This window comes from Hippocampus bargibanti, linkage group LG12 (genome assembly GCF_051943395.1).
Source record: "Hippocampus bargibanti isolate YZ-2025 linkage group LG12, ASM5194339v1, whole genome shotgun sequence".
In the NCBI taxonomy this organism is placed as follows: Eukaryota; Metazoa; Chordata; class Actinopteri; order Syngnathiformes; family Syngnathidae; genus Hippocampus; species Hippocampus bargibanti.
Window position 1 is genome coordinate 3,911,529 of NC_142745.1, and position 15,323 is coordinate 3,926,851.

Sequence of the window (15,323 nt, forward strand, 5' to 3'; positions counted from 1 at the left end):
TGTGTGAGGTGGGAAAGGCTGAGCTTACTTGTGTGACCCATGACCCCATTAGCTTCAGTCATTCCCTCCAGCTGATCCAATTGGCAAATAGCATGTGTTTAGGTTTCTTTTGATAAGGATAATCAGGAAACCTAATGAAATATGTCAACTTACCGTATTTTCCGGTGTATAAGGCACACCCAAAAGCCTTGATTTTCTTCAAAAGATGACCTTTCGCCTTATACACAAGATCACCTTATATCTTCTTCTTCTTCTTTTCCTTTCGGCTTTCCCTTCAAGGGGTCGTCACAGTGAATCAGTATCCTCCATCTTCAAAGGTTTCATTCACATGTTTGTTGTGCACCTTATATGTGAACTAATATTCAGCCACAACGCAAGTACTGTCGGCCGCCTCGACTCCATCTACTGTAGCGCCTTATAATACGTTGTGTCTTACCTTTATATACTTATATATTATATCTGAAAAACTGTTTTTCATTCATTGAAGGTGTGCCTTATAGTCCAGTGCGCCTCATATATGGAAAAAGTTTGAAAATACACCATTCACTGGGGGTGCGCCTTATACTCCAGTGCGCCTTATTCACTGGAAAATACTGTACTTTAAAAGATATATATATGTACTAATTCCTCAATCACCATAATACAACTGAGATAGTCTTGTTGTTGTTCAACACATCACTGATTTTAATTTATTTTGAAATTATTTTTAAGTTATTTATTTATTTATCTATCTATCTATTTATTTATTTATTTCCCCAACCATTATTTATTTAGTTATTTATTTATTATTTTATTTATTTATCTATTTATGTATTTATTTATTTATTTATTTATTTATTTCCCCGACCATTTCTATTTATTTATTTATTTATTCCCGACCATTTTTATTTATTTATTTATTTATTTATTTATTTATTCATTAGTTTATTTCCCCGACCATTTTCATTCATTTATTTATTTATTTATTTATTTATTTATTTATTTATCCCCCGACCGTTTGTATTTATTTATTTATTTATTTATTTATTTATTTATTTATTTATTTATTTATCCCCGACCATTTTTATTTATTTATTTATTTATTTATTTATCCCCCGGCCATTTTTATTTATTTATTTATTTATTTATTTATTTATTTATTTATTTATTTATTTATTTATCCCCCGACCGTTTGTATTTATTTATTTATTTATTTATTTATTTATTGTGGTTTTTTTTTTGGTTCTGTTTTTTTAAGTGAAGGATTGCTATTTCATTTCAATACTGTGTTCATTTTAGCTTTACAACGAAGAAATCCTGGACTTGTTTAACGGCGCGGGAGATTCAGAGAGTCGGAGCCGCAAGTCCAACATCAAAATTCACGAAGATGCTAGTGGTAGCATCTACACCACCGGGGTCACTTCCAGACTCGTCCAGTCAGAGGAGGAGGTTGGTGCATTTTCTTTTTCACTCCATTTGCACATGTCTGCCTTTGTGTCAAATCATTTTGCCTTTGGAATAATAAAAGGGCAAGTGTTGAGGCTGTCAATGTGCATTGTATTCAGAAATGTGAACACACTTGAGAGACGAGTGGGGCATATGGATGTTCTTCTGGGGGAGAACCTGTTAAGAATTTGTGCACATTTCGAAACAGCGGAAATTTCCCAGCACATGGATAAAAAATTGTGTGGGTGACAGCGAGGACAAATTGCATTGGATTGCCTTGCCTTCATTTCAAATTCAAACTAGAATTCATTTTGTGTTATGCGTGCAGCTGCTGCAGTGCCTGAAACTGGGCGCGCTTTCCCGCACCACCGCCAGCACGCAGATGAACGCTCAAAGCTCCCGCTCACACGCCATCTTCACCATCCACCTCTGTCAGATGAGAGTCTGCCAACAAGCGTTACAATTGGTGAGCCCCGCGGCAGGCTGAACGGATCGGGGTAATAATGAATAGATACAAAAGACTCAGCGCGACGAGGGCGAGATTCATCGGGAGTTTTATCGGAATTTTAGCATAATCTGCCCTTTATGTACAAATCTCTCAGTAGGCAAAGGAAGGAGGATTAGGATTAATGAGAGGATAGAAAAGGCAGGTAAGGGGAGAAAAGTAGAAATATATATATATATATATATATATATACAGTAAAGTCTCGTTATATCGATATCGGATATATCGATAGTCCCGGTTATATCGATACTATTTCTATGCACGAACGGAGAAAATTACATGTAAACAGGGTCGGATATATCGATAGTCCCGGTTATATCGATATTTTTTCGGACTCCCTTGAATATCGATATAACGAGACTTTACTGTATATATATATATATATATATATATATATATATATATATATATATATATATATATATATATATATATATATATATATAAATAATATATATAAATAAAACGGATTCCTCTCTTTTGTTACATGGAACTGAAATTAACCCTTTCAGGGACAGCGGTTATAATGTGCGTGAGTGTACTATGACAGTATAATAGTGTCATAGTCTATAATAGTACAGTGAGACCTCAATTTACGAACTTCATTGGTTCCCAAACAGTGTGTAAGGCGAAAAAAGTGTGTATCTCAAAAAACAAATTCCCATAGGAAACCATTAAAATGGGAATAATCCGTTTCCATAAAGTTTACTTTTCAATTAAATAAGCTTTAAAACTACACACAACATACCTTATTCTATGTATAATAAACGTGCTATTGTATTGTAATGAAAGAAATACACTGCATTGTATCATAAAGTCACTTTATTTGCATTTGTGATGGTCATCGATGGCTTGATGGAATGGCGTTGGAGGTCGAAGGTCAAAGGGAATTTCTGTTTGGAAAGAGAGGCGCATTACATGAGGACTGTAATTAAAGAAATAAACTGTGCTGTAAAATAAAGTTTTATTTACCTCTTTGGTGGTCATTGATGGCTTGTGGAAGGAGAGTCACCTTCCATAAGGACTGTTGGTAACTTAACCTCTGGTGCTGTTCGGTTGTGTGCTTCCGCCGAAGATCACTCCGCCAGCCGTGGTGGGTGTGTATTATGTAAAAATATTGCTTATTATAAGGTTTAATTTTCAGAAATTTGAAGTTTGTAGAATGAAAATTTTGTAAGATAAGGTGTTTGTAAGTTGAGGTCTCACTGTATATAAAAGTGTTTATCATGTTAGCAGGTTACAGGCTGCATAAAAGGATTAAACGTACTTCAATAACACCTGCGCTTTATTTGTTTCCTGTCCAACTTGCTCGCTAGGCAAATGGAGACGGGAAGACTGAGGAATTAAACGGTGTGGACTCCCGTGCCATCGAGCAGCCAGAGTATGAAGCGCTGATGGCTAAATTCCACTTTGTGGATTTGGCTGGTTCTGAGAGACTCAAACGTACTGGAGCCACTGGAGATCGAGCCCGTGAGGGAATCTCCATTAACTGTGGACTGGTGAGGCATAGATGGACTTTATGAGTGTGTGTGTGTCTCTCTGCTTTCACTGTATGGAGACATTGTTTGCTTCATTTGACGCTAGCTTATTATAGCGCACCTTTCTTGTGTCTGTGTGTGTTGTAGTTGGCGCTGGGAAATGTCATCAGTGCTTTAGGAGACCAGACCAAAAAAGGGGGGCACGTCCCCTACAGGGACTCCAAACTCACCCGCCTTCTACAGGACTCACTCGGAGGAAACAGGTACCTAATGTTATTGTGTTAGCTATTATTACTGTATGTTAGCTTCATGCTAAAGTTAGAAGTGCCCCTCAAAAGCAAGTGTAAACGGGTGAGAGACAGCAAAGTGGTTGAGAATCATTCCTTGTTTCAAAACAAGACATCAATCAAACTCACTTTATTGACAGAATGAACCCACATGTATTACAATGTGGTACCGTCGCCATACAAAGATCCCCATTAAATAAAATTTAAAAAAAAATCAGACATTTTTTTTCTCTCTCCAGTCAGACGGTGATGATCACCTGCGTGAGTCCATCTGACCGTGACTTCATGGAGACTCTGAACACCCTCAAATATGCCAATCGAGCCCGCAACATCAAGAACAAGGTGGTGGTGAACCAAGATAAGACCAGCCAGCAAATCAGCGCCTTACGTGCCGAGATCGCTCGCCTCCAGATGGAGCTGATGGAGTACAAGGCGGTGGGTTAACAACAACAAAAAAATGAGGTCACTGGACCAAACAAGTACAGCAAAATACATTGACGTGATGGAAGGACCGCTACAATGCGTCTTTTTTTCGGTTAGGGGCGTTCCTTTAGTGACGTCACGTACGGACTCGTCACCAACTCAAAAACAGGACTTCCTGAATATTCAGCGCAAGTCTTAAAACATAAAATATAGCTATATGCGGTGGAATCTTTGTAAAATACGCTGAGTAGAAGTCATTTGAAGCCATTGTACAAATTATGGACACAACTTGTCCGGAGACGTCGGTTGTCCTTTAATGAAGCAGTCTCCACTTTTTTTGACCTCTTGCTTGTTCTACGAACAACGTGATCTAGTGAGTTGTCGCCCTGACTCGATGGAAGCGAATGCAACTCGTCCTCGATGTGGTTTCAGCGATGGGACGTGACTGCGAGTCACACAGGCTTCTTCCGCCGGACTTAATGAGGTTTGCGTGCTGCCAACGGATTCATCGTTTATGCAATCCTGTTTCTCAATCAGGGTCTGACAATGATAACTAGGAATACTCAACGCAATCTTGTGCACCTTCGATAAGTCTCAGTATTGTTTCAAAACGCATTTATGCCTTAACTTTGAATTTGGATCAGCGCCAACCAATGCTACTCTCACTTGTAGATTCCAAAGTGTGGTTGTGGTCATGTTTGCTGTCACTCACGCGGATTATCTCTGCATGCAGGGGAAACGGGTGGCGTGTGAGGATGGTTCTGAGGGTTTCAGTGACCTGTACCAGGAGAACGCCATGCTCCAAAGAGACAATGACACATTGCGTCACAGGGTAAAAGCCATGCAAGAGACTATTGATCACCTGAGCACTCGAGTCACACACCTGTTGGCCAACGAGGTCAGCGTGCTGCTTTCCAAGTCAAGTAAGTGCATTCCTTGTGCATATTGTGTCACTTGGGAGTTGTTCTTGTCTTGTTCAGGCATTTTTTTCCATGAAAAGTAACTGTTACATTGTCGATGAAAAGGTTTCTTCAGCCGTTTCTTCAGCCGTTTCTTCAGCCGTCATTTGTCCTTTAGTTTGCTGATGAAATTTCTTGGATGAGAAGCAAAACGTCCGACACCTTTAAAGAAGTACAAATGACGGCTGAAGAAATCTTTTCATCGATGGACCACTTCTGTACGACTGAGAGCGTACACAGACCTGTTACATTGTCGTAATTCACCCATATTAAAAAAGAACTTTTATTTATATAACTATTTATTTATTTATATATTTATTTATTTATTTATTTATTCAACCATGTATTTATTCAACCATGTATTTATTTATTCATGTTTTATTTATTTATTTATTCATTCATTCATTCATCTATATATATGTATTTATGTATTTTTTCATTAAGTAATCAATGTATTTATTTAGTTATTCATTCATCTATATATGTATTTATGTATTTTTTTCATTAAGTAATCAATGTATGTAGTTATTTATTTATTTATTTATTATATTTATTTATTTATTTATTCAATCATGTATTTAGTCAACCATGTATTTATTCAACAATGTATTTATTTATTTATATATTTATTTATTCATTCATTCATTCATCTATATATGTATTTATGTATTTTTCATTAAGTAATCAATTTATTTATTTATTTATTTATTCATTCATCTATATATGTATTTATGTATTTTTCATTAAGTAATCAATGTATTTATTTATTTATTCAACCATGTATTTATTCAACCATGTATTTATTTATTCATGTTTTATTTATTTATTTATTCATTCATTCATTCATCTATATATGTATTTATGTATTTTTTCATTAAGTAATCAATGTATTTATTTATTTAGTTATTCATTCATCTATATGTATTTATGTATTTTTTTCATTAAGTAATCAATGTATTTATTTACTTATTTATTATATTTATTTTATTTATTTATTTATTCAATCATGTATTTAGTCATGTATTTATTCAACAATGTATTTATTTATATATTTATTTATTCATTCATTCATTCATTCATCTATATATGTATTTATGTATTTTTCATTAAGTAATCAATTTATTTATTTATTTATTCAACCATGTATTTATTCAACCATGTATTTATTTATTTATGTTTTATTTATTTATTTATTTATTTATTTATTTATTTATTTATTTATTTATTCATTCATTCATTCATCTATATATGTATTTATGTATTTTTTCATTAATTAATCAATGTATGTATGTATTTTTTATTGATTTATTTTTCTGTATCTATTCAATCATGTATTTATTTATTCACGTTTTATTTATGTATTGATTTATTCACGTTTTATTTATTTATTTAGATTGCATCTGACTCATGCGTCTTACTATACCTCTAGGTGAGGGCAACCAGGAAATCGGGTCTCTAATTCAGAACTACATCAGGGAAGTGGAAGAACTCAGGTAAGCAGCCTGCATTGCATAATTAGTTGCATGAGGTGAAAAGTAACACATTTGATGCCGTATAATAAATTGTATAATTGGCCCATCTTCCCTCTTACAGTTGAGTGCCTTTTGAAGTAATGTTTGAAATCATTGTTTTCTAAATTAAACAAATTATGCCACCACAAAAATAGTTATTAATAGTTTGTTTTCATATGATGAAGGGAAAAAAAACATTTCTGTCAGGAGCGTTGGCGTATTTTTTTTTAACCTGTGTTAAAGGAATAATTTTGCAAGTGTTGTGAAGTTGCACTTTTGACATTAATATGTATGGAGTGACACCTGAACACCCTGCTTGGTATTCACTTTGAAAATGATTTTAAAAATTATGTCTGTCCAAGAGAGTGAAAAAAAATCTGAAACTAATGGAAATTACAGTACTTCTTTTTTAGATATTAATGATATGAACTTTTTTTTTTTTTTTTTTTCAATATAAACTGATGCAGTTAAGCTGTGCAGTTTCTATGCAAATTCTTCCCTTTATATGAATAATTTTTAATAGTAATCGTGTTGCTCCTGTTTTGCTTTTTTTTTTTTCTCCCTTATTCATCCAGTCCTCAATTTTCTCTAATTGAAACGTCACAAAAACTCCCATCTGTCTTTCCAACTTAGATCTAAACTCTTGGAAAGCGAGGCCATGAATGAATCGTTGCGACGTCAAGCTGCTCGCCTGCCCTCTCGCGCACCTTTCAATTCTTCCTGTCTGAGCCCCGCCCCTGGACACCCACCCGGATCCTCCCCGGCGGCCATGTCCATGGAGGCCGAAATGACGGACGTGTTGCGCAGAGCCAAGCTGGATATCGAAAGGTTGAAGAAGAAGGAAAGGAGACAGAGGAGGATGAGGTGAGGAAATCATAGCTTCGTATTCATCCCCCCTTTTTTTTTACATCACTCCCGTGAAGCTCTACCTTTCCCGTTGCTGATCTAATTGAGCTAAAAAGACAACCCACGTCTCCGGACAAGTTGTGTCCATCATTTGTAAAATGGCTTCAAATGACTTCCACTGAGCGTATTTTACAAAGATTCCACCGCTTATAGCTATATTTTACGTTTTAAGACTCGCGCTGAATATTCCGGAAGTCTTGTTTTTGATTTGGTGATGAGTCCTCACCCTACGTCACTGAAGGAACGCCCCTGACCGAAAAAAAGGACGCATTGTAGCAGTCCTTCCATCACGTCAGTGCATTTTGCTGTACTTTCGTCTGAAAATTTCATGTAGGACCAAAAAGAGGCAGAAGAGGGCGACAAAGCTCCATGTAAGGAATTAATCAGCCTGTGGAAACGGGCTGATTAATTCCTTACACGGCTTTGTCGCCATTTTCTGCCTTTTTTGGGTGCGACATTTCCCACCCCTGAGGCCTCAAAATGACACGGAATAAATTCTTTAATCGGTTGCCAACATGTATGCTTTCTTCTTCAGAACTATTTGCATCATATTCATAACCGGATGAGTAACGAGAAAGCATATTCTCTGAATCTTAAGCCATTGTTTTGATTCTCCAGCAAGGCAAGACGTCTTGCCACACCACGAACATGGGGGCGGGACCTTCTGAAACTGGACACTTCCGGTTTCAAATTGAAGTACTTTTTAGACACTTTAAGTCATTTTGATTGGTGTTTTGCATTTGACTAAAAATATCATACTGCGTGTTTTGGGTATTTTAGATGCTATAAAACGTTTTTCTGATGTCAGTAAGGAAACAAAAAAGTGACGTCGGTTGTCCTTTAAGAGGTGCAAGGTCATTTTGGCAGTCAGAAAGCTTTATTCAGATGGTCACTGGGTCATGAAACTGGAGAGTGCACAGTCCAAAAGGCTAATTGGGATTTAATGGGATATAGATGGAAGTCAATGGGGAATTTGAAGATGGAGCGTTTGATCCGATGCGTGCTTGTAAAGCAAAGGGGAGGGTCAAAATGGTAATAACATTCATCGAGATAAAAGCAAAAGTGATGGCACATAAAAAATCGACCTTGCTAATGAGGATTTTATGTTCATGATGTTATAATTTTATTTTTGCAATTAGTGACCATTTTGCTTTTTGGACCTCCCTCCAGTCCCGAGTTGGAGAAAGGTTTGAAAAAACGTGTAAAGTTGCACAACAACCACGAAAATGGCAACAATGTGCAAAACGGACAACTGAACGGAGAAGTTGATTCTGACGACAATCACGCCGAGGTAAATGAAGGAGATGTACAATACGTCGATTTCATAGCTGAGATGACAAGAAAAGTGGCTAACGTGTCGATCATTGTTGGGCAAGGACATCATGTTTACATTGCAGGAAGAAAATGGTTGTGATGAAGAGGAGGAAGAGGGGGAGGAAGAAGAGGAAGATGCTGAGTTTGACAGCGACGAGAGCTTGGTGGATTCAGACTCTGATTCTGATGACAAAGGTCTGCTTTTTTGACCTAGGAGGAACGCCCTCAAACACATACAGTGAGACCTCAACTTACGAACTTAATTGGTTCCTAGACAGAGTGTGTAAGGCGAAAAGTGTGTATCTAAAAAAAAAATCCCATAGGAAACCATTAAAATGGGAATAATCCGTTCCCGGGTTTCCATAAAATATACTTTTCAACTAAATAAGCCTTAAAACTACACACAACATACCTTATTCTATGTATAATAAATGTGCTATTGTATTGTAATGAAAGAAATACATTGAATTGTGTCATAAAGTCACTTTATTTACATTTGTGATGGTCATTTATGGCTTGATGCAATGGCGTTGGAGGTCAAAGGGAATTGCTGTTTGGGAAGAGAGGCGCATTACATGATGACTGTAATTAAAGAAATAAACTGTGCTGTAAAATAAAGTTTTATTTACCTTTTTGATGGTCGTTGATGGCTTATGGAAGGAGAGTCACCTTGCATAAGGACTGTTGGTAACTTAACCTCTGGTGCTGTTCGGTCGTGTGCTTCCGCCGAAGATCACTGCGCCAGCCGTGGTGGGTGTGTATTATGAAAATAGTCCTTATTATAAGGTTTAATTTTCATAAATTTGACGTTTGTAAGACGCAAAGTTTGTAAGTTAAGGTGTTTGTAAGTTGAGGTCTCACTGTATTGTGTCTCCATTCATTTTGTCGCTTTAATTCACACTTTTCCATTGGATGTTACAACAGTGCCATCTTGAGTTTATTTTCATACACTTCAACAAATTACTTGTACACCAGCATTGGAAGGATTCGTAACATTTATGGATGCTGATTTTTATTTTTTTTATTCTCTGTCCACTTTGCCCCTTTTGTCATATGACCTCCCAACCGTCAGCCAACTTCCAGGCTGACCTTGCCGATCTGACCTGCGAGATCGAGATCAAGCAGAAGTTGATCGACGAGCTGGAGAACAGCCAGCGGAGGTTGCTGATGCTGAAGGTCCAGTATGAGGAGAAGCTCATTCTGCTGCAGAACAAGATCCGAGACACCCAGCTGGAAAGGGACCGTGTGCTTCAGAACCTCAGTAAGACCCCCTCCCCGTCGCCCTACACACACACATATATGAATCTAATTTAAAGGACAACCGACGCCTCCGGACAAGTTGTGTCCATAATTTGTAAAATGGCTTCAAATGACTTCTACTGAGCATATTTTACAAAGATTCCACCGCATATAGCTATATTTTACCTTTTAGGACTCGCACTGAATATTCCGGAAGTCTTGTTTTTGAGTTGGTGAACAGTCCTCACGTCACGTCACTGAAGGAACGCCCCTGAGCGAGAAAGGACACATTGTAGTAGTCCTTTCATTCACGTCAATGCATTTTGCGGTACTTTGTTTGGTCTGAAAACTTCGTGTTGATGGCGAAATTAGAAGGAAAACACATAAATAACATGATGGTGAATCCTTGTGTGTTTCATTGAGCATCTATTTGATATTCGCTGACAAAAATTGTAAGGAATAAAATCAGCCCGGAGCTTTGTCGCCATCTTCTGCCTCTTTTGGGTGCGACACTTCCCCCCCCAGATACCTCAAAATGACACAGAATAAATTCTTTAATCAATTGCAAACATGTATGCTTTCCTCTTGAGAACTATTTGAATCATATTCATAACCGGATGAGTAACAAGAAAGCATCTTCTCCGAATCTGAAGCCATTGTTTTTATTCTCGAGCAAGGCAAGACGTCTTGGCGTGACACCACGAACAAGGGGGCGGGACCTTCTGAAACTGGCCACTTCCGGTTTCAAATTGAAGTAGTTTTTAGACACTTTAAGTCATTTTTATTAGTGTTTTGCATTTGACTAAAAATATACTGTGTGTTTTGGGTATTTTAGATGCTATAAAACGTTTTTCTGATGTCAGGAAACAAAAAAGTGATGTCGGTTGTCCTTTAAAAGAGGCGATGTCAAGAATATTAACGTAACTACATGGTTCCACAGTGTCCATGGAGAACTACACAGAGGAGAAAGCTAACAGCATCAAGCAGGAGTACGAAAAACGTTTGAAGGAGATGAACCGGGACCTTTTGAAGCTCCAAGCTGCACAGAAAGAACACGGTCGTCTTCTTAAAAACCAGGGCAGGTACGAACGGGAGCTGAAGAAACTACAAGCGGAGGTCAATGAGATGAAGAAAGCAAAGGTGAGAGAACAAGTGTAGGACCACATAGGACACAGGTGTCAAAGACAAGGCCCGCGGGCCAAATCCGGCCCGCCACATCATTTTTTTCGGCCCGCGAAAGCAAATCAAACTTGTTAAATTCCGTGATGATTGCTAAAATCTGAGCCAAAATTTCATATTTTTGGATGCCAACCACAATATTCTTGACTTCAGATTTGAAAACGAGTTATTCATTAATTTGCTGTGTGCTCTATATGTAATATTTGAAGGGATTTAAACATTCTAATTGGTTCCCCAAATTCATAACGGCCCTCGAGAGGAAACCATAACTACAATGTGGCCTGCGGCAAAAAATGACTTTGACACCCCTGACATATAGGAGATGTATACGAAGCATTATGTCACCTTTTTCACTCTGTCCCTCTCCTCAAGGTGGCAGTGATGAAGCAGATGAAAGAAGAGCAGCAGAGGAGAAGGCTGGTGGAGGCCAAGAGGAACCGTGAGATTGCCCAACTCAAGAAGGAGCAGAGAAGACAAGAGGTCAGACAATCATGATCGGTTTAGTGCCAACGTTTTTGTCATTTTCATTCGAATTCCAGGACCCACAGAATATTGACTTCTACGACTATATAAACATTCAATGCAGCATAAGAAACCTCAGACTCTCTTCTTTCATCAGAAAAAAAAGAGTTAATTCTTAGTCATAAAGGTTCCTGACCCCTGCTTTCAAGTCAAGATCTTTCTCCCTTTTCCGACACATTAGTTTCAAATCCGGTCGCTGGAGTCCCAAAAGCGACAACAAGAGCTGGTCCTGCGCAGGAAAACACAGGAAGTGACCGCGTTACGCAGACTGGCGAAGCCCATGTCGGACCACGTCGCCGGACGCGTGGCCCGTTGGAACCACACCGCCCCAATTAGTGACTCTGGCGCAGAATTCTCCGCCAGCACAACGGCAAGCAGCTCTGAACCGGAAAGCGGCAAGACTGTGAGTGGATTAGTACAGCAGTGGAACAACAAAAACAATGGATACGGATACCTCGCCGAGAGTGAGGGGAGCATGGACGCAACGCGGGTCATTAGGTAAGATGGCCTCACTGTTGTCCCGTCGATGTGATGTTTCACACCCTGTCCGACCTCCTACAGCAGCAGGAAGAAGCTGCAGCGTAAGCCGGCGGTTGTCGGCACCACGGCGACAGCGGGCCGAGCCGCAACCTTCTCCAAGTCGGCCCGTCAGAAGTGGCAAACACTCGAGCGTCGTATTATGGACATCGTCATGCAGAGAATGACCGTTGCCAACGTAGAAGCTGACATGGATCGACTCATCAAGGTTGACGAGGCGTTGACATCCTGAAAATACAATTGCCATCTTTTCACATATTCAACGCTTCTTTTCCATCCCTCACCCCCCCCAACCACCGCCGAGTTAGAAACGAGAGGAGCTGACGGCCCAGCAGGAGGCGCTCTCACACAAGAGAGTCGTACTGATGGCCGATGGGGAGGGTCCTGAAGCGGAGGACCAACTCCTATTGGAGATTAGTGAGGATATCGAGGTTCTGAACGCTAACATTGATTATATCAATGACAGTCTGTCCGACTGCCAGGCCACAATCGTGCAGATAGAGGAGACCAAGGTATGGACGCACACGCACTCGCACACGCACACGCATTCACCACACAATCCGTTTATTTGTGTTGCAGGATGAGTTGGACTCAGTAGATACCTCCGTGGTTATCAGCTCCTGTTCTCTGGCTGAAGCGCGCCACCTGCTGGATCATTTTCTCAAGGCTTCAATTGACAAGGTCTGTCAATATAAACAGGAACCAATAAAGTAGTCTAGAAGTGGGTAGAATTGAAATAGCGCGTTTAGTGTTCAAGGAAAAATTTGCATTTACTTGAACTCTGGAAAAAAAAACATTCAAATCCAGTAATGAGCGTTGTCTTTGATTAAAAAATATAGATTAGATTAGATTAGATGAGCCTTATTTGTCTCACAGTGGAGAAATTTACATTTCACAGCAGCAAAAACAAAATGGCCACCTTCCCGGCGACATCTTGAAGTCAACCCCCCCCCCCAAAAAAAACCAAAATAACAAATAATGTCACACAACACAAAAGACAAAGACAGATATGTATTAATGTATTATTATTATTATTATTATTATTATTATTATTATTATTATTATTATTATTATTACATTGATTATTATTATTATTATTATTATTATTATTATTATTATTATTATTATTATTATATTGATTATTAGTATTAGTATTAGTATTAGTATTTGTATAATAATATAATAATAATTATAATCAAAATCATAATAATAATAATTAGTATTATAATAATAATAATAATAATAATAATAATAATAATAATAATAATAATAATAATTATTATTATTATTATTATTATTATTATTATTATTATCATCATCATCATCATCATCATCATCATAATAATAATACATTTCTAAGCGCCTTTCAAAACTCTCAAGGACACTTTACAGTCACGGGATAAGTACTTTTTTTTGTGTGTGTGCGGGTGAGCAGCGGCGGCCATTCGCGCCAGCTTTCACTCTACCCGGAAGTAACACTGTAGCAAAGTTAGGAAAGGAAAGAAAGAAGGAGAAAGAAGTACATATTAGTATATATATTAATGTTTGGTAAATTGATTTTTAAAAAAGGTCAACCATCAATATCATATACATTTTATCAAATTCAATTACATTTCACTCCAAATTTTCAATCTGAAATTCTGGTTATTTTACATGATAAAAAAACAACAACAGGAAAAGGAGCTTTTTTTATATATATTTATTTTTTTGGGGGGGGGGTCAAGAGGTATTATTTTATTTTTCTTTAAATGAACGTGCAATTTGCCATTTAAAAATGATGTTTCCAAGATGTTTCCATTCCCTCAGGCATCTTTATGTGGAACAACATATCCCCAACACTTTTATGAAGTTTGCTTAAAGGGGGAAAAGGTTTCCGTTGCGCAGCGTGTACATCAGGTTACATAGCGATAGAGGCAATATTCTCGTCTCTTATTCAACAATAAATATTTTTTCCCATTATTTTACGCAAATGACAAAATTGTATTGTGTGTGTGTGTGTGTCTTTGTATGCATGTAGAATTTACAGGTGGCACAGAAGGAAGCTCAGATCAGACTACTGGAAGGTCAGCTGAGACAGACCAATGTGATCGGTCCATCCCAAAATCACATGATCCTCGATGCTCTGCGGGAAAAGGCCGAATGCATTCCTGAGCTCCAGGCTCTCCTCCACAATTTGCAGCAGGGTGAGAGGCACACCGTTTGTGTGTACAATATCTATTTATGTATTTAGTTATTTATCTAGCTAGCTAGGTAGCAATGTAGCTAGCGAGCTAGGTAGCTTGATCGCTAGGTAAGTACCTAGCTAGGTATCTACCTATGTATTTATTTACGTATTTATGTATTTACAGTGAGACCTCAATTTACGAACTTAATTGGTTCCCAGACAGAGTGTGTAAGGCGAAAAGTGTGTATCTAAAAAAAAATTCCCATAGGAAACCATTAAAATGGGAATAATGCGTTCCCGTGTTTTCATAAAATATCATTTTTAACTAAATAAGCCTTAAAACTACACACAACATACCTTATTCTATGTATAATAAATGTGCTATTGTATTGTAATGAAAGAAATACACTGCATTGTGGGTTTTTTTTTCGGTCCCATCATAGTAAAATTATCAGCAAAAAGCTCCAAGTAGGCGATCGACGTGTGCATTCAATGAGAGGGGGTGTGCAAAGTAGCGCCGGCTGCAGCGCTGTTCGGTCGTGTGCTTCCGCCGAAGATCACTCCGTCAGCCGTGGTGGGTGTGTATTATGAAAATAGTGCTTATTATAAGGTTTAATTTTCATAAATTAGAGGTTCTTAAGACGAAAAGTTTGTAAGATAAGGTATTTGTAAGTTGAGGTCTCACTGTATTTGGCTATATATTCATTTATTCTATATGTATGTTTTAATTTGTTTATCTATTCATCCATGTATTTATTTGTGAATTTATTTTGCATGTGTTTATTTTGTTATTTGTTTGTTTTTAATTTGTTTCTTTATTTGTTTTTGTGTGTGTGTATGCATGTTCTGTAGAGTTTCACTACTTGTACGCACA

General features: G+C 37.6%; 1 protein-coding gene across 4 annotated transcripts in view; it reads left to right on the top strand.

The window, feature by feature from the left end:
* The window catches only part of kif21b (kinesin family member 21B), a 67,430-nt gene that overhangs the window by 22,842 nt on the left and 29,265 nt on the right, over positions 1-15,323 (top strand). For 3 of the 4 annotated variants that reach the window (XM_089009610.1, XM_089009613.1, XM_089009612.1), the window contains exons 4-21: positions 1,279-1,428; positions 1,754-1,891; positions 3,247-3,429; positions 3,556-3,671; positions 3,935-4,130; positions 4,852-5,041; positions 6,507-6,570; positions 7,222-7,452; positions 8,665-8,785; positions 8,871-9,003; positions 9,881-10,069; positions 10,988-11,187; positions 11,599-11,706; positions 11,930-12,246; positions 12,310-12,493; positions 12,594-12,797; positions 12,865-12,966; positions 14,303-14,468. In XM_089009610.1, the coding sequence (XP_088865736.1) occupies positions 1,279-1,428; positions 1,754-1,891; positions 3,247-3,429; positions 3,556-3,671; positions 3,935-4,130; positions 4,852-5,041; positions 6,507-6,570; positions 7,222-7,452; positions 8,665-8,785; positions 8,871-9,003; positions 9,881-10,069; positions 10,988-11,187; positions 11,599-11,706; positions 11,930-12,246; positions 12,310-12,493; positions 12,594-12,797; positions 12,865-12,966; positions 14,303-14,468 (2,992 nt within the window). The remainder of the gene's footprint in view (positions 1-1,278; positions 1,429-1,753; positions 1,892-3,246; positions 3,430-3,555; positions 3,672-3,934; positions 4,131-4,851; positions 5,042-6,506; positions 6,571-7,221; positions 7,453-8,664; positions 8,786-8,870; positions 9,004-9,880; positions 10,070-10,987; positions 11,188-11,598; positions 11,707-11,929; positions 12,247-12,309; positions 12,494-12,593; positions 12,798-12,864; positions 12,967-14,302; positions 14,469-15,323) is intronic. The other variant, XM_089009611.1, reaches the window with a different exon arrangement.